Raw genomic sequence first — 23,300 nt, forward strand, 5'->3', positions numbered from 1 at the left:
CCCCGCCCATCACTTCCGACCCGGCCCCGTCACTGCCCCCTGCCGCTGCTGGGCGAAACCAAGTGTGAGGGGAGGACAGAGAGACGCGCGAGCAGGAGGCGCCCTCTCTGCCCACAGCCACGCTCTACACGGCCCAAGGCCACCCCTCTTGTAGCTTCGCAATATGGCCTGGTCGGGGCGGGGGCGGGGGGGTTCGACTTGAAGAGCCGGCCTTTGAGTTGAAGGCGGGAAAATGGCGGATACCTCGGGGCGTGGCGCTGGGTGAGTCGAGGCACCGTGGGTCTGGATATATGGGTGCCAGCTGGAGGGCCCTGGTCGAGGGCTGGGGACAGAGGGGCAGCAGAGTTGGGGAGGGAGGGTCCTTGGGGTGAGTCCGAATCTAACTCCTCCAAGAACCACCGAGGATGCGCAAGTTCTGAGAGGTGGGATGCGGCCTTGCGCATGCTCGGGAGCTTGGGCTCAGGCCCTTAGGGCGAGTTCGGGTCCCTGGTCAGCCGTTTCGATCCGGGGCGATGTCAGGCGAGTGGCTTAACCTATCTGTGCCTCGCTTTCCTCCGTCGCGAAACCGGACTGTTGACGCCGCCGTTCAGTTTTGTAGGCCTAGTGTGAGGCTTAAGAGCGTTTAGAATAGTGTCTGGCCCCTAAGTGTGATCCGTCGCTATTACGATTACCGCTTTGTAGTGGATAACTGCTGGACCACTGAAGTATCTCCTTTCATTCTCCCACACGCTTTTTTCTATTCTCCCCATTTACAAAGGAGATGATGGAGGCTTAGGGAGGGAAGGTCATTTGCCCAAGGGAGACGTCGAACAATGACCTGGTGCCGGGCGTGATTCCTGGGCTTTGTTCATTCTGCCGATGTTTATTGTGCCTGTGCGAATTAAAATTTAGTGAGCCATCTGAAATCACTTGTTTACTCCACAGCCCCTTGACGTAACTGTGAGATTAACGTTAGCCTCTCCGAGGTTCAGGGGAAGTACTTGAGGCTGGAATATATGTAGTGACACCCCTCCCCCACCCCGTGTCCCTGCAGGTTTGGCCTTAGTCCATTTGGTTTGGCTCCAGAGCCCTGGCTCAGACCCCAGAGGGAATCCTTGCTCTGTCTGTTTCCAGCTCTGAGACTCCCCAGGGGTGATCTGTATAAACCTTGGGTCCTTGTCTGGAAAACAAAGATAAAAGCAGGCTAACAGTCAGGTATTTGTAGGGTGGGGAGGATTCCATGAGGGAGTAGAGCAGCTGGCACCCAGCCAGCATTTGTTAGGTTGCCTCTCCCCACTGTGGCTTGGAGGTGCCCCCCAGCATGGCCTGGGTCTCACGTTGGAGTCCCCAGAGCCCACTACACAGAAGATGGCTGCAGTGAGCTGAGCAAGGGGACCACCACTGCTGTCTCCAGTGGAGCCCATCTTGTGACGACAGCAGGATTTACAGCACCCAGGCCCCTGCCTGGCATCCCGCTCGCCCAGACTGGACACCTGGGAGGCATCCCCGACTCTCCCACACCCACCGGCTGACTAGTCAGTGATTCCTACTTCATGGGACCCTCTCCTCTATCATGGCAGGCTTCATTCTTTTTTTAAATTGAGGCAAAATGCACATCACTGTCAAATGAACCGTTGTAAAGCGAGCAATTCGATGGCACTAAGACATTCACCACGTTGTGCAATCACCACCTCTACCTAGTTCTAGAACATTTTCATCAGCCCAGAAGGAAACCCTGTGTCCATTTGCAGTCCCCCCCCATCCTTCATGCTCCTCAGTCTGCTCCTGGTAACCACCAGTCTGCTTTCTGTCTCTGGATTTGCCTGTCCTGGACATTTCATATCCATGGAATCATACACCACGTGGCCTTAGTGCCTGGCTTGTTTGACTCAGGATAACATATTTGAGATTAATTCGTTTCAGCATTGATAACATTTTTGAGATTAATTCGTTTCAGCATTATCAGTACTTCATTCCTTTTTAGGACTTAATAATATTCAGGGTCATTATTTCTTTTTTATTTATTTTTGGCTGCATTGGGTCTTCGTGGCTGTGCGCGGGCTTTCTCTAGTTGAGGCGAGCAGGGGCTACTCTTCGTTGCGGTGCGTGGGCTTCTCACTACAGTGGCTTCTCTTGTTGCGGAGCACGGACTGTAGGTGCGCGGGCTTCAGTAGTTGTGGCTCACGGGCTCTAGAGCACAGGCTTAGTTAGTTGTGGCGCACGGGCTTCATTGCTCTGCGACATGTGGGATCTTCCCGGACCAGGGCCCGAACCCGTCCATGTCCCTTGCATTGGCAGGCAGATTCCCAACCACTGCACTACCAGGGAAGCCCCAGGGTTCGTTATTTCTTGACAGGAGTTTTGCAGCAGACTTCCGTCCCACGCTCCCGATCACTCTTTCACCATGCCAGGGGTCCCCCAACATTGACAGTGTTGACATCTGGGGTGCGATCGTCTCTGTGATGGGGGCTGTGCTATGCCTTGTAGGGTGTTGAGCAGCATCCCTGGTCTCTACCCACTGAGCCGATAGCAGCCCCCTCTGTTGTGACAATCCCAGGTGTGTTCACACATCGCCAAATGTCTCCTAGGGGCCAGAATTGCCCTCAAGTGAGCACCCCTGAGTTATTTGTCTGACAAATATTTATCAAGTGCCTCCTGTCTGCCAGGCTGTTAGGGACTGAATGTTTCTATCATCCCTCACCCCCTCCTCAAATTCAGTCTTCTCCAGCTAAGCCATAGGGCTGATGAGTTCCAATTTCCGCATCATCCTCCTCTGCGCCTGTGTCCTTGGTCTTGGTGATCCCTGTCTGGGAATATCCTTCCTCATGTGCCTGAGCAAATGGTTCTTTGTCACTCACCCCCAATCCCCACCCCTTTACCTGTCTGGAGTGCTCGCTCTTCACGCTTTGCCTGATGGGAAAATGCTGGTCATCCCTCTCAGAGAAGGAGCTTTGTCTGCTGTTCACCTTGTATCCTCAGTGGTATACAGCTGACACACAAACGCCCAACGAATTAATGAGATCGAGACCTTTGAAGTTCGGCAAAAATGCTCGATCTTCTCACGTAGGTGTTGTCCCCAGGTGGCGGGGCTGGGGCTCCATTTTCCTCCTGCCATGGAGGTGGCCCCACCTCGCAGAGATGGGCATGGGTGGTGGGTGCAGGGACTGGGCTGTCCTGAGGAAGCCCAGGTTCCTGGCTGGCTTCCCTGAGCTTTCTATCCAACTGCATTAACAAGACCCCCGTTTTCCTCTTTTAGGAAGCCTTCTGCAGGGGGTCCCAGTACTCCTAGCGGTGCTAAGACGAGAGGAAGAAGAATACAAGGTGAGTAAAATTGGAATCTACCTTTTGAAATGGAATCCACTGGAATAAAAAGTGATTTTTTCTTTCCCCGCCAGTAAGTGCTTTTGGAGAAGAGAAAAACAGACCAGAGCAGGGTTGCTGGGGCTTTACCCGCTTCTAGTCACACCTTTGGGGACCCCAAGTCTGGTTACCCAGCCCTGCAGCCAGGGGTGTGGCAGGACCTGGTGGGGGTCATCTAGGGCAGTGGGCCCTTCCGGCCGTGGGGGTCACGGGTTGTATCCAGGGCTCCTCACTTGGAAGTGTGGGTGAGGAGAGTGTGAGCTGAATTCGTTAGGAAACATCAAAGTCTGTTTCTTCTCAGTAAGCGCGTCAGACCCTGGGGGGTGCCCACACATCCGATGTCTACCTGTGCGTCCGGGGTCTCTGTCCACAGCCCCCCGACTCGTGGCAGTGCCCAGTTTGGGGCTGCAGGCGCAAGGATCTCCGCGTTGGCTCTCAAGCCTCTGTTATGATGAAGTATTTGTTTATGCCTGTGCACTAGTGCAGGCCTCAGAGAACTTGGAGCAGAATTCCGGTCCAGATGACTGGAGGCGTATGTGTTACAGCATCACAGCATCGCTGGGTGATCTGGTCTGTAACATCTGTTGTATTTACACAGGGTCTAGTTCTTGGACGCAAATTATATCCTTCATTGTAACATTGCTTCTGTGGAAAATCCACCACTGTTGAAAACAAACAGGTGCCTTCTAGTTTTCCAGAAACTTGAAACTGCGTTTCAACCGTGCAAGAAACCCAGAGCCTCCTTGCTACCCTTTGCTGATGGTATTAAAAAGACCCAATGCAGGATGGTCTCCCCCCTCTTGGAACTGGGGGTGTCCTTCGCCCCAATCCTTCACTGGACATCCAGTGGCAGACCCTAGGTGGGGCTCGATTCTCTCCCCTGGACCCCGCCTGGTCCTGGCCTCAACCCTTAGGTGCCTCCTGCCTGAACGTCTGAGCCACTTGCCCTGCAGGCACGGCTCATCCCTGCCTGGGGCACGCCCGGGGCAACCAACACCTCCGTGTCCAGCTCCAGGCAGCCTGTTAACTGTTGGTTGTACCTCTTTTCCACTCAAGCTTGCGGCTGTAACCCCCATCTAAAGAAAGATGCAAATCCGGGCATGAAGGTAATATGGTTGAAATCCCAGTCTTGGGACTGAACTGTCAATGCAGGTGACACTGACCACATCACTCTCTCTAGTAAAAAGGGAGACCCCTGAGCTCTGGGGGCACCTAGGAAAAGTGCAGACTCATGCATCTGACACATTGCTGAGCACCTCCTCCCTGCGAGGTGGTGGAACGTGGCAGCAAGCAAAACAGACAAGAATCCCTACCCTCAGGGGGCTTGCCACCCCGGACACAGGCGGTGAATCAGGAGACATAAGGAGACACAGGGTGTATTGGACAGTGACAGTTGCTGTGGATAAAACAGCAGGATGGGGGTAGCTTCTGGCCTAAGGGAGGGGCTGGGCCGAGCAGAGTCATGAAAGCGGCAGGGGTGGCATGTGCCCGCTGGTTGGAGGAACAGGTGACACGGGACCTGCAAGGTGTCTGGAGGCACTCACCCTTCACCAGCTAATGGACCCGGAAGACAGCCTGCTGCAGCTGCCAGAGGGCCAGTCAGCCTGGAGGACAGAGTGTCTCAAGAGGGAGGGTGCAGGGCTTCCCTGGTGGCAGTGGTTGAGAATCCACCTGCCAATGCAGTCGACACGGATTCAATCCCTGGTCCGGGAAGAGCCCACATGCCACAGAGCAACTAAGCCCGTGCGCCACAACTACTGAGCCTGCGCTCTAGAGCCCACGACCCACAACTACTGAGCCCGTGTGCCTAGAGCCTGTGCTCCACAACAGGAGAAGCCACTGCAATGAGAAGACCACGCACCGCAGTGAGGAGTGGCCCCCGCGCGCTGCAACTAGAGAAAGCCTGCATGCAGCAACGAAGACCCAGTGCAGCCAAAAATAAATAAATAAAATAAATTAAACAACAAAAAAAAGGAGGGTGCAAGTGAACACTGTGTGCAACGCTGCCGCTGGCTCAGAATGAGGACTGAGAAGGGGCGGGTGGGCATCAGAGCAGGGAGATCTCCGTGGTCTGGATGAAAGGTGTTTCTTTGGTGCCGTGGTGACTGTGAGAGCCAGGCTGGGGTGCGGGGGGATTCAAGGGAAGGAGAGAGGAGAAGAAGAGGATCCGCCATGGCAAAGGGGAGCAGAGAAGTGGGGGAGGGTGGGGGGGGATGAACAGTGTGACCATTGGAGAGAGGAAGTGGGGTGATACAGGGTGGGGCAGGGGGAGAGGGGTTGCCAGGGCAGTTTCCTAACGGAGTGAGGGCTGGGCTCTAGCACCCAGAGTTGGGGGGTTGGTTTTACCCCAAAGCACAGAGGTCGCTCCACATGGGGGGCCCAGGATATGGCCCTGAGGTTGGGAGGCAGCTAGATGCCCAGGTGGGAGGATCTCCTGGGGCTGCTTTTGTCTTCCCAATGAAGGAGGAAACAGGTTACCAGCTGACCAGAGGGATGGCCCGGTGTAGGAAGTGGGCAGGAGGGTCTGGGAGAGGGGGTAGGGGATCAGAACAGAGGACTGTGGATGATCACAGGGGCTGCAGCGAGAGCCCCTGGAGGTTGGGGGGACACGTGTCTCCTTCACACACCTTCAGCGCCCCAGGATCAGGATGGAAGGGCCCCTGGGGCTGGGCTGTCACCAAGGGATGCAGCCATGTCCGAGAAGAGCGTCAGTGCCTAGTGTGTCTCAGGAGAGTGGTCCTGAGCTAGGTGAGGGGGGTGGGGGATGTGAAAGTCAGTACCATGAGTGGGTCATAGATGGGCTTGTGGGGGAAGGGCAGTTGGGGTCATGACCACAGGGAGTGAGTTGGGGAGGGAAGAGGAGGAGAGCAGGTGGCCATCTTTGGAAGATCTTTCTTCCTTTCCCTGCCCTGCCCCTGAGTCCACTTTCTGTTTTGAACTTTGGCACATATTTCTGATCTTCCTTGATCATAGCTCCTGTGGGTCTCTGTGTCTCCGCTTCTAGCCCTGGTGCTTGTATACAGCAGGTATCCTATAAATGTTCTTGCATACAGTAGGTGTTCCATATATGTTCTTTTTAAAAAGCTTTTAAAAGAGAATTTATTATTTACTTATTTTAATTTATTTTTGGCTGTGCTGGGTCTTTGTTGCTGTGCGCGGGCTTTCTCTAGTTGTGGCGAGCAGGGGCTACTCTTCGTTGCAGTGTGTGGGCTTCTCATTGCGGTGGCTTCTCTTGTTGTGGAGCATGGGCTCTAGGTGTGCGGGCTTCAGTAGTTGTGGCACGAGGGCTCAGTAGTTGTTGCTCGTGGGCTCTAGAGCACAGGCTCAGTAGTTGTGGTGCATGGGCTTAGTTGCTCTGCGGCATGTGGGATCTTCCCGGACGAGGGATCGAACCTGTGTCCCCTGCATTGGAAGGCGGATTCTTAACCGCTGCACCACCAAGGAACTCCCTCCATATATGTTCTTGCATACAGTAGGTGTCCCATACATGCTTGAGGCTGAGCGGGAAGGGCTGACAGCACCCGGCTCTCGGGGTGGGGGGCGGGCATCCTAGGTGCATGGTGGGTCCTCACAGTCCATGTCATAGGTTTATTATAAACCAACAGTGTGTCCCCCACAGGTGGAAGAGTGGTTGAGTCCCGGTACTTGCAGTATGAGAAGAAAACCACCAAAAAGGTAACATACAATGTACGTTTGAAACAGTTCTGAACAGAGTTCTGACGAACTTGGAATTCTGAGACAAGTCACACCAGCCAGGCACAGCCTGGTCCTGAAAGAAGCATTTTGGGGGCTTGGTCCAGTTGCCTTTGGGGCTGTCATGCCCTTCATGCCAAGGCAGGAATCTCTGTCATGGGTGGCTGGTCACTTTGAGAATCTCTTTTGCAGAGCCATGATCTCTGGTGAATCGTAAAATTATTCCTGTCTCTCAACCCGGTAATTCCTTTCTGGATTCTGTCCTGAAACAGTTCTGTCTAATGCTTGGCACGTGGTTACCCAGCCTTGGCTGGTATTGTAAAAAAATACCCGTAGGGTTTTAGAGAAAGGGTTTTAGGGGAAAAAAGACATGGCTGAATCACCCAGTGTTACAGGAAGAGTTCAGTGAACTAGCCACACCACAAAAACCATGAAACCATTGAAAATGATGGCATGAAACACTTAACAACTTGGGAACCTGCTTTGTGTGATGTTTAATGAAAATAATCATTAGATTACCCAATGATATATTTTGTTTCAGTGTGTATGGACGGATAGTGTGGTGAAGGTTGTGTTATTCCATTTTCCAAATCTTTGTTTATGATAAAGTTTAGTTAAATATTAATTTCTGCTGCTTTTCTTTTACTCTGGTAGGGTGAATGGCAGGTTCATGTGGCTTAAGATTTGGCTTGAAGAAAAAGGATACCTTTATGCAAACTGATATGCTTCTTGGAGTGATTTTTTTTTTAATGGACTTAATTTTTTTAGAGCAGTTTTAGGTTCAAAGCAAAATTGAGTGGAAAGTACAGAGATTTCTCATACACACCCCTGCCCGCCCCCTCACATGCGTAGCTTCCCTGTTGTCAACATCCCGCCGCAGAGTGGGGCATATTTACAATCGATGAACCTACATTGACACATCCTTACCCAGAGTCCGTGGTTTACAGTATTGAAATGATTTTCAACAGAGAATACTAGTCCACACTTCATAATTTTAACGTTGCCTGGCAAACTTGGTTACAGCACCCCCATGTGTTTGCATGTTCTAGTATTTTAGATCTTTAAGAGCTTCTCCGTTTTCTTTTTTTTTCATCTTTTAAATTAAGGTGTAATTTACATAGAGGAAGTGTCACTCTTCAGCGTACAGTGCTCTGAGTTTTGAAAAACACATCCAGTCACAGACCCACCACAGTCAAGATAGAGAACACTCTATCACCACCGCCCCCCCCCCCACAAAGTCCCCTTGTGCTCCCATGGAACCAGCCCCTCCCCACCCCAGGCAACCATGATGTGTTTTCTGTCCCTGTAGCTTTGCCTTTGCAGTAGGCTCACTTAAAAGGTGCCACCCAGGATGCAGACTCTTGCAGTCTGGTTGCTTTCATATAAAGGTCCCTCCCTCCCTGTCGTTGCCTTTTATAGTTAGTGCTAGTTCCTTCTGATGGCTGAAGAATATTCCACTGTACGGATGGACCACAGTGTGCACAGCCACTCCCTGGCAAAGGACATTTGGTTTGTTTCCCGATTTTGGCAATTATGAATAAAGCCACCTTAAACATTCCTGTGCAGAATTCTGTGTGGGTGTGTTTTCATTTCTCCCAGGAGGGGAATTGTAGGGTAAATGTCTGTTTGACTTTGTTAGTAACTGCCCAGCTGGTATCCAAAGTGGCTGCCCCTTTTTACATTCCTATGAGCCACAGAGGAGAGTCAGTACTTTAGGACTGAAACCATTCTAGTGGGTATGAAGTGGTATCTCATTGTGGTTTTAAACTGCATTTCCATATCAACTAATGATATTGAGCGTCTTTTCATGTGCTTATTGGCCAGTCCTATATCTTTGGTGATATGTCCTTTCAAATCTTTTGCACATTAAAAAAAAATGAGGTTGTTTGTTTTCTCATTATTGAGTTTTGAGGGCTCTTTCAATATCTTAGATACCAACTCTTTATGGTGATTTGCAAATATTTTCTCCCAGTGTGTGGCTTGGCTTTCCATTCTCTTAAGTGTCTGGTGAGGAGCAGAAGTTCTCGATTTTGATGAGGTCCAATTTATCGATTTCTGCTTTTATGAAATGTGCTTTTGGTTTCTCCTCTAAGAAATCTTTGCCTTACCCAAGACCATAAAGATTTTCTCCCATGTTCTCTTCTATATGAGTTTAGGTCTGTGGTCCATTTTGAATTAATTTTTGTATCTGGTGTGATGATGGAATTATAGTTCGTTTTTAAGTGTATGGATGTCCTCTTGTTCCAACACCATTTGTTGAAATGACTTTCCTTTCCCTGTTGTATTGTCTCATCACCTCTGTTGGAAAGCAATTGACTATATATATATGCATCATTTCTGGACTCTATTCTTTTCCATTGTTCTACATGTCTATCTTTAGTCCATTTCCATACTGCCCAGGTTACTTTAGCTTTGTATTATAGTAAGTCTTAAAATTGGGTTGTGTGAATTTTCCCACTCTGTTCTTTTCCAAAACTGACTCTTCTAGTTCCTTTGCCTTTCCATATGAATTTTAGCCTTAGCTTGCCATTTCCTACCAAAACTTAGGGGATTTTAATTGTATTGAATCTATGCATTAGCTCAGGGAGAATAACATCCTAAAAACACCCAAGTCTTTCAATCCATGAACATGGTATACCTCTCCCTTTATTTGGTCTTAGATTTTTTTCATCAGTGTTTTTGTAATTTCTAGCATACAGACCTTCCCCATGTTTGCTTAGGTTTACACCTAAGTATTTGGTGTTTTTTTAGTGCTATTATGCAAGGTACTATCTTGTCTTTTCTTTCTTTCTTTCTTGAAGAAATTTTATTTGTTTAGAAATAATTCACATATAACATTATATTAGTTTCAATTTTATTTATTTATTTTTAATTTTTGGCTGCATTGGGTCTTCGTTGCTGCGTGCAGGCTTTCTCTAGTTGTGGGGAGTGTGGGCTACACTCCGACGTGGTGCTTGAGCTTCTCATTGCGGTGGCTTCTCTTGTTACCGAGCACTGGCTCTAGGCACTCGGGCTTCAGTAGTTGTGGCTCACAGGCTCTAGAGCACAGGCTCAGTAGTTGTGGCACATGGGCTTAGTTGCTCTGCAGCATGCGGGATCTTCCCAGACCAGGGATCAAACCCATGTCCCCTGCATTGGCAGGTGGATTCTTAACCACTATACCACCAGGGAAGTCCCAATACTAGTTTTAGAGGTACAACATAATGATTCAATCTTTGCAAATATTGCAAAATGATCATCACAGTAAGTCTAGTTAACATCCATCACCGCACAGAGTTACAAAATTTTTTTCTTTGCTCAGAACTTTTACATGGTACTGTCTTTTTTTTTTTTTAATATTTATTTATTTAGGCTGCTCCAGGTCCTAGTTGCGGCATGCAGGATCTTCGTGTGGCACGTGAGATCTTTAGTTGTGGCATGCGGACTTTTAGTTGTGGCGTGCAGATTTCTTACTTGTGGCATGCAGACTTCTTAGGTGTGGCATGCGAACTCATAGTTGCGGCATGTGAACTCTTAGTTGCGGCATGTGTGTGGCATCTAGTTCCCCAACCAGGGATCGAACCTGGGTCCCCTGCATTGGGAGCTCAGAGTCTTATCCACTGGACCACCAGGGAAGTCCCATGGTGCTGTCTTTTAATTTCAATTTCCAAAGTTGTTCATTGCTAGAAATATCTTTTTATGTTGACCCTGTATCCTGCAACCTTGCTAAACATGTTAGTTTTAGTAGTGTTTTTTAGTATGTTTTGAGATTTTCTATGTGAAGAGTCATGTCTGCAAGAAGAGAGTTTTATTTCTTCTTTTGTAACCTGTTTGCCTTTTATTTCTTATTCCTAGACTTCCAATGGGAGGTTGAATAGGAGTGGTGTCTGTACATCAAAATATTCTCATTCTTTATAAGGTCTTTTTTTTTGCTTTTTTTAATTTTATTTTTTGGCCGCGCCACGTGGCTTGTGGTGGGATCACAGTTCGCTGACCGGGGATTGAACCTGGGCCTTGGCAGTGAAAGTGCTGAGTCCTAACTACTGGACCACCAGGGAATTCCCTCTTTTTGTTTTTATATTGTTATAATGGCTTGCTAGCTCCATGCACTGCTTGCTTTTTTAATAAGTTTTGAAGATTAATACCTGTCCAAAAGCTTTGTTTTTTCTGACAACCGGAGTAATATGTTCTCTTTCCTAAACTGGCCAGTACTAAAAATTATGCAGAAGATCAGTCATCTGTAATCTGCCATGTCAGAGATCATCACCAGCAAACATTTTGGTGGTTTCCTATGTTCTACGCATGTGAGGGTATCCTTCTGACAAAATTAGTTCATCCTGTATGTATGCAATTAAATGTCAGAACTCCTTGAATCTATCCCTTGCCTCAAGGTAAGAGCAGATGCAGGCCTTGCAAACTGCAGAGGGGCCCCTTCTCGTGGAAGGAAAGTGTCTTGTCCCCTGAATGTCATATATTCCCCTAACAGCCTCCTGCAGCAGATGCATTAAAGGCCAGTGGGAAGATGCCTGAAGGTGGAAGAAAACCCAACCCACTCCAGAAGAGCAAAGGTACGTAAAGATGGAAGGAGGGTGAAACAGCACTGAGGCTTAGGAAGTGATGAGCGTGGTGGTGAAGTTTGTTTTTAAGTATGCAAGTTTAAGACGCCCTTTCCTTTCTGGAAAGTATGAGGAAAAGGAGCTTGGCAGAGAGTTTCAGCATAAAGACAGATTTGGGGCATATGAAGATCTGAAGGGGGTTGGCAGGGGAATGTGGGGGGAGTCATTTCCTTTCTATATGACCCCAGAGAAGAGCCACATTGCCATCATGGTGCTCCCTTGGGGCACCAGTTCCTTGATCATGTGACTGTTTCCCCACCAGAGCTCTGAGAGCAGGACTTTCAGAGAGGGTATGAGACCTCATTTTCCTGCCTCTCACTACCTTGGGTTGGGTCTTCCTCATAATGGTCTCCCCATACCCCTTCTACTAGAAGCTTTCACCCAAGTGATATGAAAAACTTTCAGTTTTTCTGGTTGTAGACATGATATGCGTTTGTTATTAAACAAAATTGGAGAATGTAGCCCAGAAGGGCGGAAACTCACTTATGATCTACCACTCAGACCGTCGCTGTTGGTATATTTGCTCTTCCGTCCTAGTCAGTGTGCTCATTCTAGAAGTCTGGGAAGGCTCCTCTCCAGAGTAGTACTTCACCCACCTCCTCCGGTGCCTGCTTCACCAGCAGTGGTGGGCAGCTCTTCTTCTGCATAAGAGCGAGTCACAGAAAGCAAAGTTGTTTCTCGGCCTGCAAACCCTCATCAGAATGGTGACAGCTTTGCGTCCCATAGTGGAATACTAAGTATGTTCTTTTACAGGTTAGATTTCCTGCTTTATTGTTCAGATCAAGGGTCAGCAAAACTTTTCTGAGCCAGTGGTTAATATTTTAGGCTTCGCAGGCCAGGGGGTCTCTGTCATAGAAACTTAACTCTGCCTTATCGCAGCGTGAAAGCAGCCACAGACAGTGTGTACACAAATGGGCGTGTCTGTGTCTCAGTTATTTACAAACACAGGAAGTGGGCCGGATCTGGCCTGCATGCTAGAGCTCGCTGATCTTGGCTTGGATGTTTGTCAGAAATTGTGCTGTTCCTTGACCCAGGCACGATTGAGAAGCAAGCACATGGAGCTGGAGCCGGCCTTCTAGTCTTTTCTCATGCAGTTGGGTTGAAGGCCATGTGTGAAGCTGGGAAAGCTGGCATGGCCAGAGGGGTCAAAAACTGGGCCTGCCACATTTAAAAGTCAGGGTTCTCAGGACTTCCCTGGTGGCGCAGTGATTGAGAATCCGCCTGCCGACGCAGGGGACGCGGGTTCGTGCCCTGGTCCGGGAGGATCCCACATGCCGCGGAGCGGCTGGGCCCGTGAGCCATGGCCGCTGGGCCTGCGTGTCCGGAGCCCACAGGCGGGAGAGGCCACAGCAGTGAGAGGCCCGCGTACTGCAAAAAAAAAAAAAAAAAAGAGCAGAGGGCAGAACAAGTATATCATGTGTTATTAGATTCTTATACCCTGAACACAGCATCTTTTATTTTTTATTTGAAGTATAGTTGATTTACAGTGTTGTGTTAGTTTCAGGTATACAACAGAGTGGTTCAGTTATACATACATATATATATATATTTTATACACACACACACACACACACACACACACACATATATATTTTTCAGATTCTTTTCCCTTATGGGTTATTACAAAACATTGAGTAGAGTTCCCTATGCTATACAGTAGGTCCTTGTTTATCTGTTTTATACATAGTGGTGTGTATATGTTAATCCCAAACTCCTAATTTTCCCCCCCTTCCCCTTTGGTAACCATAAATTTGTTTTCTATGTCTCTGGGTCTTTTTCTTTTTTGTAAATAAGTTCATTTGTACACACCATCTTGTACTTAAACTAAGCAGAAAGCCTTATTTGTATCTTTCAGTTATAAAGACTGCATCTCTTTTCTAGTTCTACTTTAAAATATATTCAAGTTGATGGGTGGGAATTTCCAAAGGTTTTTCAGCCTTCTCTACTGCTCCCTCATAAGAAACTGAGTTTTTGGAAGCAGGTGATATTGTACAGAAAAGTTAGCTGCTCCCGGCCTTAAGTATAGAGTATCTTGCTGACTGTGCTGACTTCTGGGGATTGTCATTGGGCCCACAGACAGCAGTGGAATTGGCAAAGGTGACCTGCAGTCTACCTTGCTGGAAGGGCATGGCACTGCCCCACCTGACCTGGATCTCTCGGCCATTAATGGTAAGTCATTGGCTGTACCTGTCCTTTCCCCAGCTGGGGGTTGCAATGCATGTCTGAGGGCTCCCAAAATATGCTCTTCTCACCTTAAAAACACTTTTTTTTTAAATTGAAGCATAGTTGATTTACAATGTTGTATTAGTTTCAGGTGTACAGCAAATTGATTCAGTTATACATATATATATCTATTCTTTTTCAGATTCTTTTCCCTTATAGGTTATTACAAAATATTGAGTATAGTTCCCTGTGCTATACAGTAGGTCCTTGTTGGTTATCTATTTTATATACAGTAGTGTGTATGTGTTAACCCCAGCCTCCTAATTTATCCCCCCCCTCCCCTTTGGTAACCGTGTTTGTTTTCAATGTCTGTAGGTCTGTTTCTGTTTTGTATAAGTTCATTTGTATCATTTTTTTTTAAGATTCCACATATAAGTGATATCATATGATATTTGTTTTTCTCTGTCTCGCTTATTTCACTTAGTATGATAATCTCTAGGTCCATCCATGTTGCTGCAAATGGCATTATTTCATTCTTTTATATGGCTGTGTATATATACCACATCATCTTTATCCGTTCATCTGTTGATGGACATTTAGGTTGCTTGCATGTCTTGGGTATTGTAAATAATGCTGCTGTGAACACTGGGGTGCATGTATCTTTTCAAATTATGGATAAAACGCTTTTCTTGATCTTAGACAAAAGCGTGGTCCGAAAGACTCCACAGTTAGAAAAAACAATGTCAAAGAAAGCTGAGTCATCATCATTTTCTGCCTTGAGGAAAAAGAGCCCAGTAAGTCTCTGAAATGAGAGGGAAGCCACTATAGCAGGTTGGCTAAATCTGCCCTGTGCCACGTGCCCCTCGAAACCCAGGGACTCCAAGAATAAACAAGCCAGCTGTGCCTTTTAGAACAAAAACCTTACCCATCCTTAGAGGATTTGCAGTTTCAGTTTCCCCAGCTACATGTACAGGAGGGGATACAAATGCAGGATCATGTGAAAAATGAGATTGAGGCCTTGTTTGCCAGTGCCACGCTAGGGAAGGCACTAGGCCAGGCCCTGTTCACGGCAGGGAGGGCGGCCAGGCTGTGGTCTCACCCAGGTGGGAACCCCAAGTCCTGGTTCTGGCAAGGCAACAAGTTGGTGGGTGCCCTTCAGCTCACGCTTGACAGCCCAGCTTGCAGGAAGGGACCAAACCACCTTCCTTTTCACAGAGGACTCGAAAGACTAAATGAGCAAATAGAAACGAGTCGATACACAGTCTAGAATTGTTGAATTACTGATTGAAAAAACGTACAGACAGGTTAGGATTCTGCCCCTCCCCGGAAAGAGAGCTGGCTTTATACCAGTTCACAGGGAACCAGCAGTGCCTTTTTCTTCTCCTGAAGGATCTCTCCGAAGCTATGGAAATGATGGAATCCCAAACACTACTCCTGACTCTGCTGACCTTGAAGGTGAGGACGGAGCCTCCTGCACGCGTGTCGTGGGTGGAAGGGCGGCCACCGTCAGCCGCGGAGGTGAGGTCGCCTCTGGCCTGAGCTTTTGTTTTGCATTTCCCAGATGGAAAGTGGTCTTGCTGCATTCGAAGAAAAGGCAGAAAAGAATTTATTAATAATGTGCAAAGAGAAGGAGAAGCTCCAGAAAAAAGCTCACGAGCTGAAGCGCCAATTTCTCCTCTGTCAGAGGAAGCGGGAGCTGGCAGACGTCCTGGACGCGCAGGTCAGGGGTGACCGCAGCCTCCAAGAGGCGCATCCTGGCAGCATTGTCCCACGGGGGCGGTGGGGGGGTGGTTGGAGGGAGCCTTTATTGTGAGCGTCGCTCCTCGCCTGGCTCTGACTCTGTGCCCGGCTTTTGACACCACTGGGTGTTGCTACGTGATGGTTTATCAGAGGACAAGGCGGTAATGTCAGAACCAACCAGCAAGAGGGCTCTGTCCCTTCAACACACATGGGCATGTATTCTGGTGACTTGTATCCTGAGACTTGTGCCCAGTGACACAGATGTACTCCAGACCTGCCCATTTGGGCCAGGGTGCTGGTGGGAGACTTGGGCTTGGTGCTGTGTGGTCAGTGCTGGGACGGGAGTGTCCACGCCAGGGAAGGTCACAGCGAATCGTGGGAACCTAGAAAGGGCCGATCAGGGAATGGGGCTCCTCACCCAGTAAGGATGTATCCTGGGGCCGCCATAACAAAGGACCACACAGAGTGCGTGGTGGCTTAGACAATTGACATGTATTCTCTCTCAGTTCTGGAGGCTGTAAGTCTGAGATCAAGGTGTCTGCAGGGTTGGTTCCTTCCGAGGGCCACGAGAGAAGGATGTGTCCCAGCTTCTCTCCTTGGCTTGTCGATGGCATCTTCTCCCTGTGTCTCGTCACCTGGCTCTCTCCCTCTGAGTGTCTGTCTCCACATTTCCCCCTTTTGTAAGGACACCTGTCATTACTGATCAAGGCCCAGCTTAATGACCCCACCTTAACTGAATTACCTCTGTAAAGTCTCCAAATCAGGTCACATTCTGAGGTGCTGGGGGTTGGGATGTCAACAGAGGAATTTGTGGGGACACAATTCAGCCCGTAACACCCAGCATGTACACATGAGTGTGCCCAGTGGCCCGGCCCTGAGCTGAGAACAGAGTCCCTATCCTCGTGGAACTCACAATAGAAGGGAAGGGAAAGACAGTCAAACAAATGAATCCTTACAACCCCCAGACGGCGTGTACAAGGGAAAAGGGGTTGCCGGGCATGGCCTTGGTGGGGGGCAGGCATGTCAGCTCAGTGCTCTGAAGCAGGAGGGCCCAGCCCTGGAACAAGCTGGAAGGCGGACACATGTTCCTGGTGAGGAGACCCAGGCCACCTTACTACTGGCCGGGCTATCTTCGGGGCACCTGGGAGTGAGGGGAGAGCCCACTGCACCGTTGGAAGTTTCTCTGGGAGACCTGGCAGAACAGTGCTGTGTCTTAACCTCACAGGTGCCTGCCATCTGGTAAACTTCTGGCGAGGTGAGTGCAGGGCCTCGTCCCACAGGCTCCTTCCCCTTCTGCCTGCAGATCGAGATGCTGAGCCCCTGTGAGGCCATAGCCAGCTGCTTTAAGGAACGATACAAGACATTTGCGACGGCCTTGGACACCACGAGGCATGAACTGCCCGTGAGATCGGTCCACCTGGACGGAGACGGGCAGTGCTTCTTAGGTAGGAAATGGGGCAACTGCCCGGCAAGGGGTAGGATGAACCTCCCAGTGCATGCTGGCATCTCCTGTGTCCTGGGCACCTTTATCCGTTCGTGTCAGATCATGGGCCTCCTCTCAGGTAGACGGCACGTACCCCATCAAATGGCAGAAGACGCAGGGGGCCAGCAAGGCTGCGGTTTGTGTGGGGTCATGCCCTGAGTAAGGACTGTGTTGGGATTTGAACCTAGGTCTTAGGACCCCCACAGTGATTTCCCGTCCTGCTGAAAGGCGTCCTGGGAGCCTGCTGTCTCTACAAAGGTGCTTTGGTGGCTGGGGAACAACAGGGCCACCGACCCCAGCCCTGTCCTGCCTTCTAAGCAGAGCTGAGAGGGTCCCTTTCCTGTATAGCGTTCCTACCTAATACTTCACTTGAAGAAGGCGGCAAGTGTGAAGAGTGCCATCCTCTATCCTAAAATTCTCTTTAGAACAAGTATCTTCCCCAAATAAGTTTTCAGCTGCCCTACGGTTTGGTCCTCCCTCCCTCCCTCCCTCTCCCTCCCTCCCTCCTTCTCCCCGCCTCCCTCCCTCCCTGTCTCCCGTACCCCACCCTCCCTTCCTCCCTTTCTTTCTCTGAAGTATAGTTGATTTATCAATACAATGTTGTGGTAGTTTCTGCTGTATTGCAAAGTGACTTAGTTATACACATATAGACATTCTCTTTTTTTTTGTATTCTTTTCCATTATGGTTTATCACAAGATATTGAATATAGTTCCCTGTGCTATATAGTGGGTCCTTGTTGTTTATCCATCCTATAGATACTAGTTTGCATCTGCTAACCCCAGCCTCCCACTCCATCCCCCCCGCTGCCCCTTGGCAACCACAGGTCTGTTCTCTGCGTCTGTGAGTCTGTTTCTGTTTCGTAGATAAGTTCATTTATGTCATATTTTAGATTCCACATATAAGTGATGTCATATGATACTTGTCTTTGTCCGGCTTACCGCACTTACTATGATAATCTCTAGGTCCATCTCTGTAGCTGCAAATAGCATTATTTCATTCTTTCTTATGGCTGAGTAGTATTCCATTGTATATAGGTACCACACCTTCTTTATCCATTCATCTGTCCATGGACATTTAGGTTGCTTCCGTGTCTTGGCTATTGTGAATAGTGCTGCTATGAAGATAGGGGTGCATATATCTTTTTGAATTGTAGTTTTGTCCAGATATATGCCCAGGATTGGGATTGCTGGATCATATGACGTAGAGTTTGGTTATTTCTAAGCAAAGTTCTCATGAGCCACCTGGACGTGTTTAGCTTGATTTTACTGATGTAAAATCAAGCCTTTTCCAACGTGAAATAGTATATGTATGAGACGGGACCTTGAAAAATGAGCCGTGTTGAACCATCATCTGTGTCTGGGTTTCTAATTTTATAATTATGGCAACCAACTGCACGTCTATATCTCTTGGTCTCCATCTCTGATAAATGCCCTAGATAGTTGCCAGGAGTTGGGATTGGGGACTGTTTGAGTTTCCTAGAGCTTCTGTAACAAAATACCACAAATCAGGTGGCCTAAAACAACAGAAATTTATTCCCTCCCAGTTTAGGGGACTAGAAGTCCGAAATCAAGGTGTCATTGGGGTTGGCTTCTTCTGGAGGCTCTAGGGGAGAATGCATCCCCTGACTTTTAGTGTTCTGGCAATCTTGGCTCATGGAGCATTCCTTCAGACTCTGACTCTGTTTTTTTTTTTTTTTAATTAAGATTTTTAAAAATATTTATTTATTTATTTTTGGCTGCATCGGCTCTTAGTTGTGGCACATGAGATCTTTTCGTAGCAGCGCATGGGCTCTTCATTGCGGCGTGCAGGCTCCAGAGTGTGGGGGCTCTGTAGTTGTAGCTCTCTAGTCGTGGCTTGTGTGCTCCGTAGCTGTGGCGTGCGGGCTTAGTTGCCCCGCGGCACGTGGGATCCGGGGATCGAATCTGCGTCCCCTTCATTGGAAGGAGCATTCTTAACCACTGGACCACCAGGGAAGTCACCAAGCTTTATTTTATTTTGGTATTTTTTAAAAAATTTTTATTGCAGTATAGTTGATTTACAGTGTTGTGCTGCTGCCTCTGTCTTCACATGAGCGCCTCTGTGTCTAAACTGCCCTTTTCTTAGAAGGACACCAGTTATTGGATTAGGCCCCTCCCTAATGACCTCATTCTAACTCCGTTACATCTACAAAAACCTCATTTCCAGTTAGGTCACCTTCACAGGTACTTGAGATTAGGACCTGAACACGTCTTTTTGGGAGGACACAGTTCAGTCCCCTGGCAAAGAAGATATGTGTTTGTAAGAACGCTTATAAGGGTCCCCAAGTGTTACAATTTACAGCTGGGACATGTGCTGGACTCGGAGAGATGCTGGCTTTGTTAGAGCAGGGGGGACCCAGCGCTGTTGCAGGCGGCTCTCTGCTTGGGGGGCGTTGGGGGCAGAAGTGCTGGGAACCGGAGTGGGAACCATGGGTTTGTTCTTAAGTTACTCCTAGACCAGATCTTCTCTGTCTTTTGGATTTGCTTCTGTTGAGGACACCAGTGCACCATTCCAGGTATGTTCCGATGACTGCCTAGATGGCAGACACACATGGCCGCCATCTCAGAGCCCCGTGATCTCAGGCAAAGGGGCACGGAGGCAGTACCAGTGCACGAATATCTTCCTTCACGACCCTTTCTGCCTTCGAGCTCATCACGATTCCTGCATAACAAGAGAGCATTCCAGCAAGAGGAGAAAAATACAGTCAGCCAGCCAGCTCGTGCATCCATTGCTTGGGGCACCTTGAAACCATGACTGACAACGCCTTTTCCCCTCCAGACAAGTTGCAGGGGGAATTGACGACCACATGCCATCTGCTGGGAGAGCTTGGCATCAGCAGCTCAGAAGAAAACGCAAAGGCCTTGGACCTGCTGAGGGAACTCAAGGAAATGACCCAAAAGAAGGATCTGGAGCTCCAAAGGTATTACAGAAAATATTTTTTAAAAAAGATAGTGCCCCTCTCCTCGCATCTTCTCGTCGGGCAGAGATGGGCTGTTGGCGGCTGCCCTGTGGAAGGTGTGCTGTGTTCCGGAGGGTGGGCAGCTCTGGTGTTTGCAGGGGCCGAGGGTACGAGGGTCCAGCGAGGCAGGGAGAGGGGAATGGGCAAGATGCCTTCAACCCAACCAAAACTCCTGTGCTCGTTCTTGAGCAGCCAAAATAGAAAGGGGCACTCACTTCCTTGGGGTAACACAGCAGTTCAGGGGCCCTCAGATAGTTTTTTGACGCTCTGTGTGGCTCGTGAGGTCTTAGTTCCCCAGCCAGGGATCAAACCCAGGCCACGGCAGTGAAAGCAGAGAGTTCTAACCACTGGACCGCCAGGGAATTCCCAGGAACTTCTTATTGATGTATAAGTACATATAGAAAAGCCACAGATCGTAACGGTACAGCTCAGTGGCTTTCACTACCGGGCACCCTTGTGTAACCAGTGCCCAGGTCCACTCAGCCCATGTCCAGCCCCCGAAAGCCACTCGGTCCCCTTCTGTCTCTCCTCCAGGACATTTCTAACCACGAGGCTTTCTTCCACCTCTTCCAAAAAAGAATCTAGTTTTCTTCTCCCTTACGCTGCCAAATGTACTTCCCGAGGTGCCTGAGAGGTTTGAAGGTACTCATGATAAACGCCACCTGCTGTGGCATCTTCCTCATCACTCTGTGCCCCGGGACGGAATCAGACACGCCAAAGTGTTCTAGATGGCCGGGGTCACGGGAGTGAGCGGGGAAGCACGCTCGTTCTGTGCTGATCTCCCCACTGCCGTTTATCTTGTGTGGTTGCTGGGGGAGCTCCCCGTTCATGGCTCTGCCGCCCGCTCTTAGGATGGTTCCTGTCAAGTGTTGATACTCCCTAAATAGTTGTCGAGTAAACAACTCTTTTCTTTCACACCTGCCCGGTCTGCTCTCAGGGCTTCCCTGTTTGAGTTCTGTTCAGACAAAACTTATTCACCGCCGCTTTCCCACGAGCCCGAGGAGGGTCACCCTGAACCTCCCCCCGCGCCCGCCCCCCGACATGGCGGCTGCGAAGGTGCTCGGGCACAGAGGGCGAAAAGCTTTCATCATCGTCTTGTTTCCACAGGAGCTTTACCCAGCTTCTGGAACTCTCCGCCGAGGCGAGTAAAGAGGCAGCCTTAATCAACCAGGAGGCCTGGGAAAAGGCCCAGGGCCCCAAGGCCACCAGCCAGTGGTATTTCAATCCTGAGGAGGCCACTGGTGGGGAAACTCAGGGAGAGCTAAGGAGCCTGCTCCTTTCGGGCCACGACGAGCCGTGAATCCACACGCAGGCTGTGTCCCCAACCAGGGTGGGGACCTTCCTGCACACCATGGGGAAGGAAGCACGTCCTGTGCCCCTTGTTTGGGGTGGGGAGAGGGGGTGGACCTGCAATGACCCACATATGATGTTCTGGAAACTTGAGCACTTTATACACTTAGCCTAGCCATATAGTTATTGTTTTGTAAGATAGTCCCGTTTGATAATTTAACAAATAAAACTGTTTTGCAGTTGAGCCTTGGTTTCTCTGTAAGGGGCAGTGGAAGGTGCGTGTTGTCCCAGCTTATTCCAAAGAGCTGGTCCTGAGCCTCAGAACCTCACAGACATCATGAATCCAGCTGACCCTTGCACACTGTGGGTTTGAATTGCCGGTCCACTTATACATGGATTTTTTTCAGTAGTAAATATTGTAGCACGACACGATCCGTGGTTGGTTGAATCCGCGATGTGTAACTGCGGCTACGGAGGGCAGACTATAAGTTCTACGCAGATTTTCGACTGCACAGCCCCTAACCCCCTGTTGTTCAAGGGTAAACTGTATTTCACTTTCAAGATGATTTCATGTCCTTTAGTCACAGGGCAGTGCTGTTCAATAACCCACAGCAAGTTCAGAGCTGGCCCTCAAATGGAAATTCCCCATCCAGTCCAAAGTCCCAGTGGCCATTCTTGGGGGACGCCTACGCGGTTTTGCTGTAGCTGCGATCTACACTCCACTCGGGACTATGGCACAGAGGATCGGTCCAGCCCACGCTTGGGCTTCTGTCTACACCACGTGGGCCCTGGCAGTCTTCCTGGTTCCCAAGGAGCATTCCTCCATTGACATCTACCCGTTCCCACCTACAAGCAACTTTCTGACACGACACCCCATCCACTATCAGTAGTTTCTTGGTTCGCCCGCCCGCATGTCATGTGGATTACCTTCCCGGTGACCAGAGGCCTAAGAGGCACTCTGTTGTCCCCACATAACTTTTCCCTTCGTGGGCCGGTGGCCAAAGCTCAGATCTATAGAAATCTGACCTTGCTCTGGCAGGAAGGTGTGACCCAACATTCTCTTTACTTTCATTAGAGCTACTGCTCATAACAATAGCCAGAGGTTAGACTGCACCATTTTTCTTGTTTGTTTGCATTTCCCTAAGCACCAGTGGAGTTGGATCCAGCTCTACATTTCAACGGTAAATTTTATCTTTAACTGATGGCAGCTAAGCTGATGTTCACCCAAGAATCCAAGGTTCCTCAACCCCCCCCAACTTTCATCCTTTCTCTTCCCAACCCCCATGTTTCCATGAACCAGGGCCATTCTAACAAATCCCACCTTCTCTGACCTCAGTTGTGTGGTGGTTCCTGAATTAGTGTTTAATGGGGACAGAGTCTCAGTTTTGCAAGATGAAAAGTCTGAAAAAGTCTCAGTTTTGCAAGATGGTGCTGGTGGTTGCACACCCATGTGAGTATTCTTAACACCAGTGACCTGTATGCTTAGAAATGATTACTACGGTAAATCTTCTGTATTTCTTACCACAATAAAAAAATGTAAACAATGGGGGGAGAGTAATGATTTATAATCCAGGAAGACAGGAGAGAAAACAATAGCAGAAGAAACTTCAATCCATGTGTATGGTGAAGAACTAACCTTGCCTAAGAGAAATTGGGCCTTTGCTGTCAGCTCTTAGGAGGTGACTTCTAGGTCCCTGGAATGTTCTGCTGGATAGGAGTATCTGTGTGCATGAGGACTTCGGGCCATGGGGGGCTTCAGTACTGCCTTTGGAAGAGACTGGAGACTGAAAGTCAGCCATGCAGCTGTACGTGACCATGCCCCAACAAAAACTCTGAGTACTGAGGCTTGGGTGAGATTCCCTAGTTAACAATTGGTGTGTGTTGTCACACAGTGTGGCTGGGAGGGGGAATTGCCGTCTGTGAGTCTCCAGGGAGAGAGCAACTGGAAGCCCCATGTTTGGACCCCTCCTGGACCCTGCCCCATGCATCTCTTTCTTGGGTTGGTTTTAGTTGTATCTT

The 23,300-nt window shown here is 49.1% G+C and overlaps 1 protein-coding gene across 1 annotated transcript; it reads left to right on the forward strand.

The window, feature by feature from the left end:
- Positions 1 to 232: 232 nt before the first annotated feature.
- HAUS8 (HAUS augmin like complex subunit 8) lies at positions 233 to 21,397 on the forward strand (the record flags this gene model as incomplete). Its single annotated transcript, XM_082836533.1, has 11 exons — positions 233 to 261; positions 3,236 to 3,300; positions 6,959 to 7,014; positions 11,498 to 11,579; positions 13,704 to 13,796; positions 14,490 to 14,584; positions 15,180 to 15,245; positions 15,352 to 15,510; positions 16,834 to 16,975; positions 19,811 to 19,952; positions 21,099 to 21,397. The coding sequence occupies 11 exons, from the start codon at positions 233 to 235 to the stop codon at positions 21,289 to 21,291; spliced, it is 1,122 nt and encodes a 373-aa protein (XP_082692659.1). The 3' UTR covers positions 21,292 to 21,397.
- Positions 21,398 to 23,300: the final 1,903 nt, after the last annotated feature.

Source organism: Leucopleurus acutus (genome assembly GCF_964270905.1).
Source record: "Leucopleurus acutus genome assembly, chromosome: 3".
Classification (NCBI taxonomy): Eukaryota; Metazoa; Chordata; class Mammalia; order Artiodactyla; family Delphinidae; genus Leucopleurus; species Leucopleurus acutus.